At 54.8% G+C, this 18,056-nt stretch overlaps 1 protein-coding gene across 1 annotated transcript in view; it reads left to right on the forward strand.

The window, feature by feature from the left end:
* The window catches only part of PEPD (peptidase D), an 84,535-nt gene that overhangs the window by 18,167 nt on the left and 48,312 nt on the right, over window positions 1–18,056 (forward strand). Inside the window, exons 5-7 of the mRNA XM_056136099.1 lie at window positions 3,390–3,437; window positions 4,637–4,698; window positions 15,707–15,751. Of these exons, the coding sequence (XP_055992074.1) occupies window positions 3,390–3,437; window positions 4,637–4,698; window positions 15,707–15,751 (155 nt within the window). The remainder of the gene's footprint in view (window positions 1–3,389; window positions 3,438–4,636; window positions 4,699–15,706; window positions 15,752–18,056) is intronic.

Genomic DNA, 18,056 nt, shown 5'->3' on the forward strand with positions numbered 1-18,056 from the left:
GGAGGTTGCTTTTCCTTGCACGTGGCTGACTTGGGTTCAATCCCTGGCATCCCAAATGGTCCCCCAATCACCGCCAGGAGTCATTCCTGAGTGTAGAGCCAGGAGGAACCCCTGAGCACTGCTAGCTGTGGCCCTAAAACCAATACAAAAAAGAGTTAAAAAACAAAAAGAATTAGGTCAGAGGTTATTAGAGTGAGGGTTGGGGGCAGCTCTAGGTTTGTATTAGGTTTAGGGTTAGATCTATGGTTGGAGTTTGGGTTAGTTGTGAGACTTTCGTTTGGGAGGGATGGGGCCACCCCTGGCGGTGCTCGGGGCTTAGTCTTGGCAAGGCTCAGGGGACCATATGGGGTGCCAGGGATGGAGCACAGGTCAGCCGCATGCAAGCAAGCCAGCCGCCTGCTGTACTGTCTTTCCAGCCCCTTGTAAAGTTTTGAAAGATCCCTGGGGGCTTATTTCTTGGCCTGCTCGGGACTCCACAGGGCGCCTCCCACTGAACTCAGGGCTGTGTGCGTGACCCTCCCTCTGGGTTTTCACTGTGCAGGGGTTGGGGGGCTGCAGCCTGCAGTGTCATGGGCTGTGGGAGGAGGGCCTCCCCGGGGGCCCTCCTGATGCACCGTGAAACCCACGATTCCACTGGCGACGTGCCCGGCGCTCCCGCAGTAGGCGGTGGGGCTGCAGACGCAGGGCGGCGGCATGGCACTGTGCCAGGCAGGCAGGCCCAGCCCCGCTCCTGAGAGTGCCCGGTCCCCTGTGACCTCCCGCGCCATGGAAACCAGGCTGGGCTGACAGCCCAACCATGCGCTTGTTGTGGGCCCGAGCTGCCCTTCATTTCTGAGGTGCAGAATCTGAGCGTGCTCTGAGCTGCTCCCTGGGGAAGCAGCTGCTAGGCCTGCCTGGCGGGGGCGGGGTGGGTCTCGGAGAAGGCCGCCAGGCACCCTCTCAGGCCCAGCTGTGTCGCTCCATGACAGCTGTGACCCTGCCTGGCCCTGCGACAGTGGCCGGCAGCGCTCCGTGATGCGGGGGCGGGGGCGCCCGGCGGCGGTGCCAGGCAGCGAGGAGGGGCCGCCCACACTGCGTTCTCTCCCTCGTCCTCCCCAGCACGCCCCGAGCTACTGGCAGGAGAGAGCCCCATCCACCTGCGCGTTTGTTTTCCTGCCTCCTGCTCCCAAGGACAAAGCACAGACAATCCCCCAGTGCCCGCCCCCGCGCTCCGCTTCTGCTGCCTAATTGACAGCCTCCTTCCGGGCTGACGAATGTGGCCCCAGTGCCCTGCGTCAGTGCTAGCTCCCCTGGCCTCTAATGAGGGAGGGCCCCCTCGCGCGCGGGGGTGGGTGGGTGGATGGATGGGGGTGGGGTGGGGAGTCGGCCCTTCCTGCAGCAGCTGGTGCGTGGGGGAAGGGGTGGCGGAGGGGGGCACACAGCTGGAGGGTGGTCTCGCCCGCAGCACCACAGACCTCCCCACAGTGCACAGGCCGGGCCTGGATTTGTTCCTCTTAGAGGCCACACCCGATGGTGCTTAGGGGCCCCGGGGCCACTTCGGAAGAGCTGGGCCTGGCACAGGCCATGCACACGGTGCCTTGGGAATGAAGTTCGGGGCCCTGGACCTGATAACACCTTGATCCCCTGTATTTGGGAGATAAGATTTTTCTTTTGCTGGGGGGCGGGGGCTCACCTGGCGGTGCTCAGGGCTTCCTCCTGGCTCTGAGCTCAGGGATCACTCCTGGTGACGCTCGCTCGGGGATCCAACCCAAGTCAGCTGTGTGTAAGGCAAGTGCCCTACCCATTGTACTATCTCTCCGGCCCCTGGCGCTTTGTAAAAAAAAAATCATTGTCATTATTTTAGGTTTGGGGCCATACCTGGTGGTGCTCAGGGACCCCCCAGTGGGGTCTGGGGGGACTATCTGGGGGTACCAGGGAGGGACTCCTGGTGAGTCTCGTGATGGGCAAGCGCACCTTACCTGCTGTATCTCCCTACCCTGGTAGATCAGCTTTTAAAGAAATGTGTCTTGGGGGAAGCACAGCTTATGGGTCAGGCTGCCCACCCAGTGTCTCAGATTTCATGAATCCATTGCTTGTGCTCTTTGAAGAGGGTGTTAAGAGGGTCCCCGGGTCACTCAGGACTCGCCTGCTCTGACTGTGGTGGGCATGCAGACGCCCCCTCTACCTGCTGGTTGGGGGGGGAATCAGGTCGCTGGGAGCAGTGGGGGGGGGTGGGAAGGATGGTGTCTGACCAGCACAGCCTCCACCAGCAGATGACCCCCCCCCCCCCTCAACCCCCCACTCCCCAGCCTTACAGTGACGGGTGGATTCAGGGTATTTGAAGACTCTCTAATGACAGGAAATAAGCGGAGCGTGTAACTCCATATGATCCGGTGTCACTTTAGATCTCTGCTTCCGAGTGCAGAGATGGAGAGTCTCTGGGGAGAGAGGGGTGGGTGCGTTTCCTCTGTTTATGGTCTTCCGCGCATTCCAGGTTTTTTTCTCCGGGAGCCCCTAGCTACTAAAAAGCTGCGTGTATGTACTCATATGTCAAAACTTATCAAAACGTTGCACTTTAAGTACGTGCAGCGTGGCGTGCGGAGCTGTTGAAACAGCAGCAGCAAAGCCGCCTCCTCCCTCCTGCCCCCATGCTGGGGTGTGGGGGTGAGGGGCGGGGGGGGGGGGGAGGGCAGCTGGGGGGCAGGCTGGTGGGGTGGGGGGGCAGCTTGCTCGGGAGCAGCTGTTGCAGCTGCGTGTATGCTCTGCTCAGGGGGTGGTGCCTAGGAGGGGGATCTGGGGGACGAAGCCCCAGGCCAGAGCCGGTGGGTCAGGGCACCAGCTGGGGCAGAGGTGGGACTAGGGCATGTGTGTGTGTGTGTGTGCCCAAGACAGAGCATGCTGTGTGCCCCGCACAGGCCGCGTGGGCCCTAGGGGGAGGTGTGGTGAGCTGGGCAGGGCTATGGTGCAGGGGTGAGGGCAGCTTGCCCTGGCTAGAACATGATGGGCCGGGAGGGGTGTGAGGCGTAGTGAGCTGGGCAGGGGTATGGTGCCATGGTGAGCCGGGCAGGGGTATGGTGCAGGGGTGTGGGGGGGCGTGGGGGGCTGGAACAGGACCCCCCATGTGAGGCTGTTTTAAGGGCTTTCAGGATAACTTGGCAGGGGGACAGTGGCTGGGGCCCAGTAGTGAACGGGGTATGAGGGAGGGAGTTGGCTATTTAGAGGCTTCCCAGGTGTCAGTGGGAATCTTCGCTCCCCATCAGAGCCATTGTAAGCCTCAGTTTCCTCATCTGCAGGGTGCCCCCTCCCCCCAGCACCCCCAGGCGTAGCATCTGTGGGCGTGTGTGATGGTTGGTTGGTATCGGGGAAGCTGCCAAGCTGGTGCTGAGGGCTTTTTCTTTCTGGCCTTTCAGATTGCCACGGTCCTGACATCCCGCAAACCATCTGTCCTCCTCACCTTGGTAAGTGTCTGGGTACAGGGGAGGGGTGTAAGGGGGGGCACCTGCCCTGTGGAGGTCAGGGCCATGGGGAAGGACTGGGAAACCCGGGGTAGGGGTGGGGGATGGTGCTAAGTTATCACTCCGGGGGCCATGGTGGGGACCAGGCCCTGGTTCTCCCACTCCCTGGGAAGGGCTAAAACACCCTTGGCTGAGACCCACGCCTACAGGGAGGCTTGAAGCTGGCTTGAATCAGGTTGGACTTGCGGACGTGGTGAGCAGCGCAGGGTATCGACCTGCTTCTGAGTTGCATCTCCAGCATCGTTAGGGAAATGCGCGTCCACCTGCCTGTGAGCTGGTGGGGATGGTCACAGTAAATTTGTTTGTTTGGGGGCCACACCCAGAGGTGCACCAGGATTACTCCTGGCTCTGTGCTCGGGGATCTCTCCTGGTCAGGCTCAGGGAACTGTCTGTAGTACTGGGGATCAAACCTGGGTCAGCCGTGTTGAGGCTTCGTGCTTTATCCTTACACTAGCTCTCTGGCTGGTGGCACCCGAGTTTGAAGCCAGACACAGAAGGGCCTGATGGGTGGCAGTCTAGGGAGGGGGGTGGCATGCTTTCGGGGCAGGCGCTAGGAGGGAAGTGGGGGCATTCAGCTCGGAGAAAGAGTGGGCTCTCTGTCTTCCAGTGACCTTGGGGAGTCGCAGGTATGCAGGCACACAACAATTACTCCTCTGCCCTCTTACAGACCCATTTTCCAGGAAGTGTTGTTGGCTTTTCTCAGGGTCTTATGGGGGGTCTCTGTCTTGGAAGGACCCATAGAGTGATTGTGGTCACAGATTGTGGTTCCCTGTGTATTTTGGGGGGGAAGGGGAGGCAGTCCTGGCTCTGTGCTCAGGAATCACTCCTAGCAGGCTCTCAGGATGCCAGGGGTCAAACACATGTCTGCCATGGGCCCAGCAGACAGTCCCCTACTCACTGTACCATCTCATGGGCTCCAAGCACTGACCTCTCACTAGCCGAGTGCTTGACCCTCCCAGGGACGGCACATTTGTTTCTCTTGTGTCCCGTTTTTCTGCTTGCAGCATCCATCCATGTGAGGTCCACTCAGGGCAGAGCGACGAGTGGGGCAGTAGTTGGGGGAGTGGCGGGGTGTGGGGGCGGGGAAAACGGGCCTCCTTGGCCACTGCCGCCCTGGTCACTCCCGCACCCTCTCTCCACAGCGTGGCGTCAACACCGACAGCGGCAGCGTGTGCAAGGAAGCTTCCTTCGAGGGCATCAGCAAGTGAGTGTGACCGGACCTGCCCCTCTCCACCCCTCACCACCCCGCTCGCCTCCCTGCAGGGCTGGGCACACCTCGGTGTACTCCTGCTTCTGCTTTGGCCATGCTGGTGCTGGCACTTGCCTCCAGAAGTGCACACTTGAACGTGTTCGAACGGACACGAAGGACCAGTGTCAGTGTGATTAGGAAGCAAGGTCCAAACAGCTGTGGGACCCCACCTCCCCACTGCTCCCCTCAGTTCTGCACTGGACTCCTAGGGTTCTCTTATCTCCAGCAGACAGGTACCTTTGCTCGGTTTTCCCTCTCCCTCACATTCGACGGGGACATTCTCTTGGGCTTGCTTTACTCCTCCTGACTCCTTTTGTTCAGCTCCCCCTGTCCCTTCCCATTGCATCCGTGTTGCCTCCTCGGGCAGGATTCTGTTTCTCGGTGTATTTTCACGCTGAGAGTTCTTTTATCCCTGTGAGCGTAGGTGCACGTGGACCCTCCCAGCCTGCGTCTTTGTCTTCTGCACTCAGGTACCTAGAAATGCAGTGGCCACAGTGCAGGGCAGGTCTGTGTGTGTGTGTGTGTGTGTGTGTGTGTGTGTGTGTGTGTGTAGGTTGCCTTCCTTCCGTTTTCCGTGGGCATGCGCGCCCACAGTGCATGGAGGGTCCTCGTTGTCTGGGGTGTGAGGTGTGATCTCGTTGCAGCTCCCCGATAACAGGCGGAGCATGAGTGCCTTTCCCCGGGCCCGTGGCCGTCCGTGAGTCTTCTCAGGTGAAGCGTCTGCCCAGCCTCTCCCCGCATGCTGATTTCTTTTCCTTGTGGATTTTTGCGAATTCCTCACACACCTTGGCTATTAGCCTCTGGTCACACGCTCTCTCCCGATCCGCAGGATGCCTTTCCATTTTAATGCTGGTCTTCGTTTGCTATGCAGAAGCTTTACATGTTTGATGTGGTCCCATCGGGTTCCTTTTCCATACGGTTAGCGTCGAATCTGCAAGATGTCACCACAGCCAATATTGTCCCCCATGACAGACATGATCTCGGCCCTTCTCAGCCCCTTCACTGCTAGCCAGCAGTGACACGTGATCCCCCCCTCCCCTGCCCCAACGTGCTGCCTCTGTCCTGGATGGGGACCCCTTTCCTGCTCTCTCTCCCCAGCACCCTGTGAGCGTCAATCCCAGACCCCTCTGGCAGAGTGATTGTGGATCCCTGCACCCCCTGCTCCCCTCACATGTGGCTCCTGGAGGGCCTCTGGGGGTCTGCTCTGCTGACTGATGTTGCGTGGTGAGCCTAGCACAGCCTCCGCCGCCACTATGGCCCTACCCTGCCCCTTCCCCCACCCCCCACCCCCCTGCGTCCTTTGGTGGCCCAGGCTGTGCCTTATAGTTATGCATGAGCCTGAGCCCCGGAAATGCGTGTGTGTGATGTGGGGTGATTAGGAGGATCATGAGCTCATAAATATGTATCACTCCCCCCCCCCCCCCCCGCCCCCTTGATGAGAGCAATGTGTGTGTGGAGGGCGGGGCGGGGGGGGGCAGGTCGCGGTTCTTGCTGCTCATTGCTCAGAGCTCCTCGTCCCCTTGGGGGCTTTCCCGGCAGCCCACCCCCCCCCAACACACGACTGTGATCAGCTCCGCCTGTTGGCTGTGAGCTGCATTTCCCCAGGGCCTTGGTGTATGTGTGTGCGTTTGTGTGTGCGCGCGCATGTACTTGCCTGTGTGTGTGCGTGCCTGTGTGAGTGTGTGTGTGGGGGGGGGTAGGTGGGTATGATGGGGTACAGCCTGTTCTGGCCCCACCTGCTGGGCTCTGCTTGGCCTCTATCTTTGAGGGGAGGCCCTAGAAGCAGCCATGGTGGCCCCTCGCTGGCCTTGGCATGCTTATCCTTGTGGCTTGAACTGGGCAGGGGGATGGGACCGCTGCTCCCTCAGCGCCTGGGGCTCAGAAATCAGCCACATGCAGGCAAATGCCCGTTTCCCTCCCTGCACCTCTGTCAGTGGGCCAGGTGGACTCGGGATCCCGCATTTCCAGGGTTCCCCTTTATCAGCAGGCTGTGGGAGCTGCCCCCCCCCCCCCCCCGTGGGTCTCTGCTGCAGTGCTCGTTCGGTACCCGGGCACAGGTCTGCCTGTGTGCGGGGCATGTCGCCCGGAGCTCAGCCTGAGCCCCTGAGCCCCACAGGCCACTCCCTAAGAATTCCTGGAGAGAGCTGGGCAGGACCCAGCGCTGCCGTGGGCTGTGGGAGCTGGGCCTCGTCTCTCACCAGGCCACCGGTGCTCCTGGGAACCCGACTTCCCTCCTGAGCTCTACTGTGCTGTCCCGCTCCGCCCTGTCCCCCGCCCCTGCCTGCACTGCCGGCTGGCCAGAGCTGCTGTTCAGGAGGACCTGGGAAAGCCTTCACTGTGTACCCAGCCTGGGCTCCGTGCAGCCTAGGGCTGACTGGGGGCTCGTCAGACCCTCCCTCCTGGGGGATGAATAATGGTTCCATATCTGCTGTGACTAGGAATACCCTGACGGCTGGGGAGAGCTCTCCCTGGATCCTTTCTGCTTTGGGGAGGAGGGTCCCTGGCTGATGGTCCCCTCTCCCGTGGCCCATGTCCCCACATTTCCCCGTCGGGCCTGCTGTCTCACTCTGCACCCGTGAGCCCTGCCACGGGAGGTGGTGCCATGGTGTCCCCTGACCTCCAGCCCCAGGCCCCAGCTGCCCACTTACCTGTCCAAGCCTCCCCTTGTGCAAAATTGAGCCGGTCCTGTGGGCTCCATACCCCCCCCTGACCCCCCCGCCCCCCTCTGGGCAGCGCTGAGCCAGGCGGGGAGGGCCCTGCCCCAGAGGGCCCAGAGCCTCCGGCACTGCTGGCGCCCCCCACTGTGTCTCCAGCTGTTGGCCCGGATAATAATAGCTCGTGTCCTAAGCAAGATGGATCTTGCTGTCGGCCTACTTTCCGGGGCCCAGCTGCCTGTGTCCCAGCTCATGCTGCCGTCCTCGGCACCCCATGCGCCCCCACCCTGCCAGCCACGGTGGTCACTCTGCTCAGGGCCTCCTGCTTCAGTGCATTCGTGCTGCTCCGGCCGTTTGTTCCCCTCTCCCCCTGTCATATGGCCTTCGGTGACACTGCTGTCTGGGGCTGGGCATGTCACCTTCTCTCACTCTGGGCCCCTCAGCTCCTCGGGGCCCCAAGAGGGGGCATCTCAACCTCCCCAAACCAGGACTGAACCCCCTGCTGCCCACAATGGGGGTTTCCTCAGGGTGGGGAGCCCAGGAAGGGGACACTGACACACTGGGGTTTCCCCAGGACCTTGGGACGCTCTGCTCCCTGAAGGGGTCGACTCTATACTCCTGGGTGCCCAGAGGTCCAGGAGGGTGACAGAGAGCAGTGTGGGGGGTCCTGGCGCTGCATCTGCGCCCAGGCCTGCTTCCTGCCTCCCGGCAGGTTCCCGTTGGGCTTTGTTAAGGCTGCGAAGGGACTTGGGGCTCCCTGGCCTATGGCAGGGATGAGGGGGTGGGTGGGAGCAATTGGTTCCGGTTGCCTAGGAGCGAGGTCAGGCAGGAGGAGCCCTGGCAGCTTCTGGGGAGCACTGCCTGCAAGCAGACTCTCCTGAGGAAGCCTGACTCGGAAGTGAGGATGGGGTCCATGGGGAGGGGGGCAGGTGACCCCCTGCCTCTCCCCTTCAGTTAGTCACCTTTGCCCTGTGCCTTCCCGGCCTGCCTCACTACCCCCCACCCTACCCTCCAGAGCACTGGGTGCCCCGGAGCTTGGGGTGATTCCCAAGGGCGGCTGTTGCCGCTGTCGAAGAGAGACATACAGCCAATATTTTACATCAGCTGGTTGGTCGGGATAAGCATATTTCTTATCTTTTGGCATTTACTTAAATTGCCTTGCATATTTGAAGACAATTGGTTACAAATTAATTCCATTTAAATAAGCAGTTAAATATGAAATTGCTGAATTTGGAACTTGTTAATGCGGGGACATTAATATTCAGAGATGCGAATTGTAAACCCCGGGAAGTAGGGGGGACATTATGAAAACTCAGAGATGACAACAGAATGCTGCCTGGCGTGGGGACTGTGCTTTCAGTGCCTGAGAGTGTGAGTGTCAGGCTCATACATGGGACAGGACTGGTTGTGGCCCCTGGGGGCCCGTGGGGGCTGCCCCCACCCCAGAGACAAGAACCTGCCTCTATCTCCTGGTGGAGCGGGGGATGGGGACCCCCCTCTGGGCCTGCTCTGTAAGCAGGCCTTGCCGCCCTCCTTGGGGTAGCAACGGGGGGGGGGGCAAAGATTGGGGGACCCACACTGCTCCCCTCTGTCTCTGGCCCACAAGGAGACCTCTCCCAGGAATACTGCTGCCAGGATCCCCTGAACTGTAGACATTGGTTGTGGTGACATTTTTATACAGCCCAGGGGTCATCTTAGAAAGTACTTTTTTGGTACAGAGCTAACAGGGCAGAGCATGGGGACAGACACCCCTGTTTACACTCGGGGATGGCTTTGAAGTCTTATGTGCCTGCAGGGCTGTTTCTGTATGTTTCTGTGTTGAGTACGTCTCTCGGAGAGTCTGTCTGCTGCTCTCGGCACACAGATCTTAGGGTGTGGGTCTGTATGTGTCCCTTTTGGGGCATGTGTGTGTCTAAGTGTGTGTGTGTGTGTGTAGGTGTCTGGGTGGGAGCCTGTATCTATGTGGGGAGATGTGTGTGCATCCAAGTATATGTTTGCAGGACACACATCTGTGTGTGAGCTGTGTGTGTGTTTGCATGTGTGTGTGTGGGGTGTGTGTGTGTGTGTGTGTGTGTGTGTGTGTGTGTGTGTGTGTGTGTGTGTAAAACGTTGAGAGTTCCGGGCTGTGCGATTCTTGAGTAGATGGGACATGGCTTTTTACTAACCTCCAAATGGCCCACTGGGTGTCGGGGTCTGTGTTGTCGTCTTGCCTCAGGTCCTAGCTGCTCTATTCACCCCAATCCATACTGCTGCCTCTGTGATCTCTTGAAGCGGGGGTCTTTGTTTCAACATCACAGTTGACTTTGTGGTAAGGGTCTTCTCCGTGTAGATGAAGAATTTTCTCAGCTTGCTTATCTCCTTCCCCTTGCTGGCCTCAGTTGACTTCGAGCTCAGCGGTTCCAACCCCAGGAATGCGGCCCTCCTTGGCTAGTGGGTCCAGGCTGGCACACAGAATGTGCAGATTCCTGACCTGAGACAACTGATGCAGTTCCTGGGGGTGAGGGGACTGGCCCAGGCTCCCTAGCTGGACTCATACCTCCCACCACCCTGTGAGCCCTGAGCCCCTCACTGAGTCCTGGGGCTAGTCCCCAGGGACCTGCCCTCCCCTGTTTGAATATGCAAATGTGCAAATCTCAGAGCAACAGTTGACCTGTATGTTGTTCTCGAATGTACATTTGCTTTTGGTTTCATTGATTTCCTCCTGTTTTACGTATGCTCTGCTTTCTCTGAGAAGACCGGATCCTTTGTGGGTGGGAAAACAGTGACTTGGAGGCTTCTCGTCTGCCTCTCCAGTCAGAGCCGAGCGTTTCCCTCTGCACACCCTCTCAGATGCATTTCTCCAGTCATGATATTCCACGTTACTATTTTCTAATTTCCTTCTTTGTTCTTTAATATGTTGTTGCTCAATTTCTGACAGGTTTGGGATATTTTTTGTTTGGTCTTTTTGGGGGGCATGCTTGGTGGTGCTCAGGGCTTTCTCCTGGCATAGGAGACCGATAGGTGCTCAAGCGTGGGGACCATATAGGGTTGGTGGGGAGAGGGGGGGAGAAACCAGTGTCGTGTGAGACAAATGCCTAAAAACCCCATGCTTTCTCTCTGGCCCAGAAAGTGGGATTTTATTGATTTCTTCCATTTACTGGTTGTTAGTTTACCACTACCGTAGTCAGCGAACATTCTCTTATTTCTGCCCCCCGTGAGGTTTGTACCATCCGGTACAGGAGCATCAAGCTCGTGTGTGCCGTCCCACAGGGCTCGTTGGGCTGGGCCCACCCCTACCTTCTTCCAGGATTCTGTCGCCGGGTTCCATTTCAGAGGTATGAGGAAATCACAAACCATGCTTGTGAATTGATCCATTTCCCCTTTCTCTTCTTAGAGTTTCTAACAGATCAGCTGCTGAAATAAAAGCGTGCATTCAGTTCAGTCCATCCTGAGCACCATTCACTGACACCTTGTCGGAAGCAGTTTTATTAGGATGTGAGTCGCACGTGGAATTTCTTGGGACCCCAAATGGCTTTTGTGCATTTCCAGATCAGCACAGCCACCATCACAGTCTGCGGTGCAGTGTTGTTGGTCCCCAGAAAGCCGCCATGTACCTGTCAGCGGCTGGCTGTCTGCTTGCTCGCGCCCTGCGGGGCACCCGCTTTCTCTGTGGAGACGCCTGCTCTCACGTTCCATGGAGAAAGAATCATGTGACATGGCCTGTTGTGTGTGACTTCTTCGGCTTAGCACCGTTGTTCACAGTTCATCCATGGTGTCGGAGGAAGCAGGCCGTGGATCGGATTAGGGCTGGAAACCAGTCCTCTGCCTTTATGATGGCATCATAATCCAATGATTGGATACTTGGGTTTCTTCCACCTTTCAACTGTGAAGAGTAGTGAAGAGCAATGATGCTACGGCTCTTGAAAGTTTGCGTGTGCTCATATTTTGTTGGGGGTTTGGGGTGGACACCACACCTCTCTGTGCTCAGGACTTAATTCCTGGTCCTGTGATCAGGGACCATTCTTGGGTGGGGTTGGGGGACCATGCGTAGTGTTGGGGACCAAACCCAGGTTGGCCTCGTGCAAGGCGAGCTATCTGATATTTTATACGGAAGAATAGAGTGAAGAATAGAATTTCCGAGTCACCTGATAGCTGTCTTTAACTTTCTTATTTTTTTAATTTTTATTTTTGGCAAGAACAGGCAGTGCTCAGGGTTGATTGCTGACTCTGCACTCAGGGATTACTCCTGGGGAGCTTGGGGGATCATATGGGATGCCAGGGATTGAATCCGGGTCAGCCATGTGCAAGGAAATGTGTAGGCTGTGTCCTACCTGCTGTATTATCACGCCAGCCACTGTCTTTTAGCTTTTTGAGGAATTGTCAACTCTCTCCCAAGGTGACTCCATTGCACGCATTTCTCTGGTGATGTATGACAGTCTGACTTCTCCACGGCCTCATCAGCACTTGTTGTTATCTGTCTTTTTTTAATTAAGGTCCTGTAAGTGAGTATGAAGCACTGTCTCATTGTGGGTTTATTTTCATTTTCTTGATGGCTAATTATGTTGTGCATCTTTTCTTGTGCCCATATGCCATTTGTGCCTCTCTTAGGAGAAGCGTTTTCTTAGATCCTGTGTCCATGTTCTAATGGGGGATATTTGTCTTTATTGTGCAGTTACATCTTCCGGATACGAGATCTTGATAATGTGCAGAGATATTTGCTCCGTTTTGTGTATTGTCTTCTCTCTCTGTTGAAGTGTCCTGTGCGGTACAGAGGCTTTTCGTGTCTGTGAAGTCCAGTATATCTTTTTTGCCTTAGGTTGCTTGTGCATTAGGCTTCATCATCTGAAGAAACCACTGTTGAACCCAAAGGCTGTAAGGATCTACTGCCTCACTTCCTTCTAAGAGTCATACTTTGAACTCTCACATTGAAATCAGTGGGGCCAGAGAGATAGTATAGCTGGTAGGGTGTTTGCCTTTCATACGGCTGACCTGGGTTCAACCCCTGGCACCCCATATGGTACGCAGAGCCCACCATAAGCGATCGCCAAGCTTGGAGCCAGGAGAAAGGTCTGAATACTGCCATGTATGGCCACAGAGCCATGAGAAAGAGTTCAGTTTTTGTATATGGTTAACAGATAGGGATCCAGCTTCATTCTTTTTTCATGTGGATATCCAATTGCTAACAACGCTTTCCCGATAATTCATTTCTCTTGGCACCCTTGTCAAAATTTAGTTGACCAAGAACAGATTATTTCATAGATCCACCTATATGAGGCCCCCAAATAGTAAAGTTTACAGACGCTTAACTAGAACAGTAGTGGGCTGACTAGCAGAAGGTTGACCCCAGCTCAGTCCCTCGTACCATATAGGAAGCTTGGAACCCCTCCAGGAGTGATCCCTGCAAAACCAGAAGTAAGCCCTGAGTACTGCTAGGTATAGCCCACCCCCCTTCCCCAAGAAAAATAAGGGTGAAAAAACAAAAATGAAAAAGGTTACCAGTAGTGACTGGGGAAGAGGAAAGGGGAGTTATTGGCTTTGTAGTTTCACTGTGGGATGTTGATACAGTTTTGGATATAGTTGTTGGTGTTACTATTCTTAATGCCACTGGACTGTAAGTGTGAAAGTGGTTCTGATGTTACATTTTGTTTCATGTATTTTACCACAGTAGCAAAAGTTAACTGAGACCTGCAGAGACAGCACAGGGGTTGAGGTGCATGCCTGGTTCATTCCCCTGCATTTAGTGGTCCCTGAGTACCACCGACCGAACAGCACTGCATTCTCAGGCCACTGCTTTGAACTGCCAGCCAGTGGGCTGTGGATTGATGGGAAGGGCTCCTTGGCTTCCTGAGTACTGCTTAGAAGACTCTCCCAAAAAATTTTATTAAATAAAAAAAAAAATTCAGGGGCCAGAGGCTATGGTACAGCCAGTATGGTGATTGCCTCGCATGCGGCCAAGCCAGGTTCAATCCCTAGTATCCCATACAGTCCCCCAAGCACCACCAGGAGTAGTCTTTGAGTGCAGAACCAGGAGTAACCCCTGAGCATCGCTGGGTAGAGTGCGGAGGGGTCAGGAAGATAGCTCAAAAGGCTGTTGTGCACATGTTCCTTGAGCACCACTAAACGTGGCTCCTCCAACCCCCCGCCCCCACATTAGATGTTAAGTATGCACTGTAGCACTGTCATCCCGTTGTTCATTGATTTGCTCAAGCGGGTCCAGTAACGTCTCCATTATGAGACTTGTTATTACTGTGTTTGGCATGTCAAATCTGTCACAGGTAGCTTGCCAGGCTTTGCTGTGCGGGCGAGATACTCTTGGGAGCTTGCTGGGCTCTCCGAGAAGGGTGGAGGAATTGAACTCGGGTTTGCCAGGTTGGCTGCGTGCAAGGCAAACACCCTACCGCTGTGCTATCGCTCTCCCCCCAAATAAAAATAAAAATAAAAATTTTTGAACCGCTCCCCCAACTTTGACTTCCCATTTCTGAAGAGCAAGTGCACTTACGAAAGCAGGCATTTGTTTTGTTGAGTGTTATGCTCTCAAGGTGTTTACTAGGACAAGTTGATATATAGTGTTGTTCAAGTCTTGAATTGTCTAGTTTTAATCTTTATTGCAAATGGAGTGTTGAAATCCTTAACTCTTGCTGAACTATCCATTTTGTTTTCAATTCTGTTATTATCATTACCATTATTTTATTTTGCAGTGTGGGGGAACGAATTTTAAGGGCCTCTTGAATGCAACACATATAAGTTTTACCACTGTGCTGCATTCCTGGTCCTTGTCAACTTTTGATTTCTATATCTTGGCCTCTGTTGTTCGGTGCATATATAATATTATTATCTCTTCTTCATGAATTGATTTTTTTCATTAATAGAAAATATCTGTTTTGTAAAAAATTGACTAAATTCTTTCGGGGGGAAGTCACATCTGGGTGATACTCCTGGCTCTGCACTCAAGACCATGTGGGGTGTAAGGTATCAAACCTGGGTCAGGCCACATGCAAAGCAAGCACCTTACCTGCTATACTATCACACTGGCCCCATTGACTCCGTTCTTATTTTTGTCTGATATTAGTTATTCCAGGTTCTCTTTTGTTCTCTGTTTATATCAAATATATTTTTCAATTCTGTCACTTTCAGCCTGTTTGTATCTTTCAATCTAAAGCATTAGGTTGATTCATAATTAAAACAACAACAACAACAACTGTTCTCTTAATCTCTGCCTTCTACTTGGTGATCTAATCAGTTTATATCTGAAGTATCTGCTAATAAAGATGAACTCCTTTGTGGCATTTTTTTGTTTCTATATGTCAGATGTTGTATATGCTGATGTAATTACTAGGCCCCTTTTGCTTCATGTTGGATTCAGGTTACTTTCAAGACCCCTTAATTTTAGTCTGAAGGATTCATTAGATTAATTAATCAATTAATTGTTTTGTAAGATGGGCCGTCTAGTGACGAATTTTTCTCATTTCTGTTTATCTGGTTTTCTCCATTTTTGAAGTTTAGCTTTGCTGGATATAGAATCTTGATTGACAGCTTTTTCCCCCCCTTTCATTGGTGTCGACCTAATATGTCTTATCTTCTAGTCTCTGTAGTTTCTGATGAGAAATCGGCCATTAATCTTGTTGAAGATTCCTTATACGTGATGGATTCCTCTTTCCTCTTGCCTCTTCCAAGATTTTCTGTTTGACACTTGACAGTGTGACTATGACATGCCAAGGGGTGGGTTTCATGGACTTTATTCTGCTTGGTGTTCATGCAGATTTATAGTGTATTCATAAACTCAGCTAACTCTGTAGCCTTTATTATTTTTTTTTCCTGCTAGTTCTTCTGTTTCTTTCTCTGTTCTTTTCTTCTGAGACTCCCATCATGCACATGCTGTAATGCTTGACAGAAGAACCTTCTGCAGTCTGCTTTGCGAAGGTGGACAATGGCTATTCTTGGCTGTGTTCTGCAGCCAGGTCACTTGTTCTCCAAGTCATCACACTAAGAGGACATGACTCAGCTGCCACTTTAGCTGTAGGAAATGAGCCTTCGGCCTGATGTGGCCCCGTAGTTGCGAAATGTGTACCACCCCCACCTCTTAATTTTTACTCTTTCATTTTTGTGCTGTATCCAGCGGTGCTCAGGAAACCATATGTGGTGCCTGGAATTGAACCCAGGTCAGTCTCATGTAAGGCAAGTGCCTTTCCCACTTACCCACTCTCTCTCTAACCCCTCTGGACATACTGGATCCGTCTTGGTATCATGGTATTTATTTCTTGAATACCGTCTCTTAGGCTGGAAGTTCCAGACCATTGAACTAATAGGCTTGGTTTCTTTTCCCTCCGTAGGTTCAATGTCAACAATACCATTCTGCATCCAGAGATCGTGGAGTGGTAAGTACGGCCTGTGACCCCCCTGGTGGGTTGCTGTGTTCCACGCAGGAAGGGCTGGGACCCTACCCCTTCATCTCCCGACAATGAGCCCCGCAGACAAGACGCTTATCCCAGCCTTTTTCTTCAGCATCTTCTGCCTTGTTTTCCTGTTGGACTGTTGGTTGGTGTTTCTTGTCATTTAGATGGCAATTAACTTTCTTACCTTTCCCTTTATTTTTCAGTCTTTAAAAACCCCTTCAACAGATAAGCCACACTTCTGTCACTCAGTTGGAAAAGTTAGCTATACAAGTCAAAATGGGACCGGAGCAGGTAGGGTGCCTGCCTTGCATGTGACTGACCCGGGTTCTATCCCCGGCACCCCATATGGTCCCTAGGGCCCTGTCACAAGTGAGCCCTGAGCACAGAGCTGAGCATTGCTCGGTGTGGCCCCCAAACAAAATGGACAGGATACATAATAAAAGAGGTTCCCCCTCTTTGTCTCAGGTCATGTATGTCTTGGCCCGTTCTTGTTCTTGCTTGGCTTCCTTTCTTCCATGGTGGATGTATGGTGGGGGGGGGTCCCCGATAGCCTCCTGAAGCCCTCCTGGCCTCTCTCTCTTAGTGGGGGACCCACCCCAGGCCGGGCAACACAGCCAGCGAGTGCTCACATGCCCTCAGTTTTCTTCCTCAGCTGCTGAGCTGCTCTTGTGGGGGCGCACCAGCATGTTTTCACTGGACGGTGGCACAGAGAAAGTCCCCTGGGCTTGGGGCTTGAGGTTACTAATGGGCAGCATGGGTTGGGGTGGCGAGCCAGGCCAGAGAAGCCTGCAGCAGGGGCAGAGGAGAGAGTGGTAGGGGCTGAGGCAGTAGACCTGAGGAAGGGCTGAGACCTCCTTGCCTGGCGGAGTGACACACCCCAGGAAGGGGACAGAGAGCAGGGACCAGGCCAGTTCTGGTCTCGGCAGGGGCACTGTCACAGGAGAGGCAGGAACTGTGGGGAACCCTTTTGGAGTTTGGAGCAGGGGAACAGGAGGGTCAGGCATGCGTTTCGAAAATCATCTGACCTGAGGCCTGAGACCCGAATGCAGGCCAAGGGTGGGGCCAGGTGCCAACTCGAAGGCTGTCATGGGGTCCGGGTGGCAGGAGGTAGGCAGCCAAAGGAGGACCTGGCCGTGATGACCAGGTGGCGGGTGAATCTGTTTGTCCGGTGGGGGCAGTCGCTGATGTGTGGCTGAAATGGGGTGTGGGGCGGTGACTGGCTTGGGGTTGTGGGTGTGTATGTGTGTGTATGTGGGGGAGGGTAGAGGGGTGCTGATGGGAGACAGAGAAGACGTGAGGGCGTTGGGTCAGCCCCATCCTTCTGGCTCACGGTTGCCTGTGATAGATTTGTGAGCTCACACTTCCTTCTTATAGCCCTGGTTGGTTGACTGAGGACTCCATCCTGGCACCTCTGTGGACTTGTCCCTGTTCTGCGTGTGACAGTCCCTTGGGACTGCTCATGGGGCACTGGAGCTAGGGCTAGGTGTGGCCAGTGAGAGGGAGAGGCCAGTGACCCCCACCTTGGTCCCCCACCCACTGGAATAAACATACCCTAATTCTGGGACAGTCCTGAGACTGAGATGCAGCTCCCAGCTTCACGGGGAGGTGGGGTGGGGTGGGAGGAATGTCAGCAGGCAGTGCCTGTGATGTGACTGTGTCCCTAGGGTGCTGGAAACTTCAAGTGGGGCGAGAAGGGGGTTTGGGGGGGCTCATGGGGGATGGGGTGGTGCTGGGGAACATGGCAGTGATGGGGGGTGTGTGCAGGATGTTCCATGCCCCTTTCATGATGTCAGACGAGGCCCATGGAGCTCCATGGACCCCCTGATCCTGGATGCTCTTAAGATCCTCTCTGCTCGTCACTGTAACAGCACCCAGCCACTGGACATTTCCAAATTCTCATCCTACCTGGCGCCCCCTAGGGATGCCTTTGGGCTTCACGGTAGACAGGGGTGCAGAGACACAGTGTGTGAACAGAGATCCGCAGGACCCTGAGACCTTTCAATCCTGTGGATACCGAGACACAGCAGAAAGCACCCTGGCCATTGTCGTGCAAAGCCCTTGACCAGGCGTGTCTGTAAGGCACCCCATCTCACCTGACCTTATCTGGAGGGGCAGGGGTAAGGGTAGGCGCTCCCCAGGACTTTTTGTTTTTCTGGCGATGCTCAGAAGTTACTCCTGGTGGGGCTTGGGAGACCATATGGGGAGCCGGGATCGAACCTGGGTCGGCCGCTCGCAAGGCAAACGTCCTCCCCTGTGGTACTATTGCTCTGGCCTCCTCCCCAGACTT

This window comes from Sorex fumeus, unplaced genomic scaffold, assembly GCF_029834395.1.
Source record: "Sorex fumeus unplaced genomic scaffold, SorFum_2.1 ptg000122l, whole genome shotgun sequence".
NCBI classification, from domain to species: Eukaryota; Metazoa; Chordata; class Mammalia; order Eulipotyphla; family Soricidae; genus Sorex; species Sorex fumeus.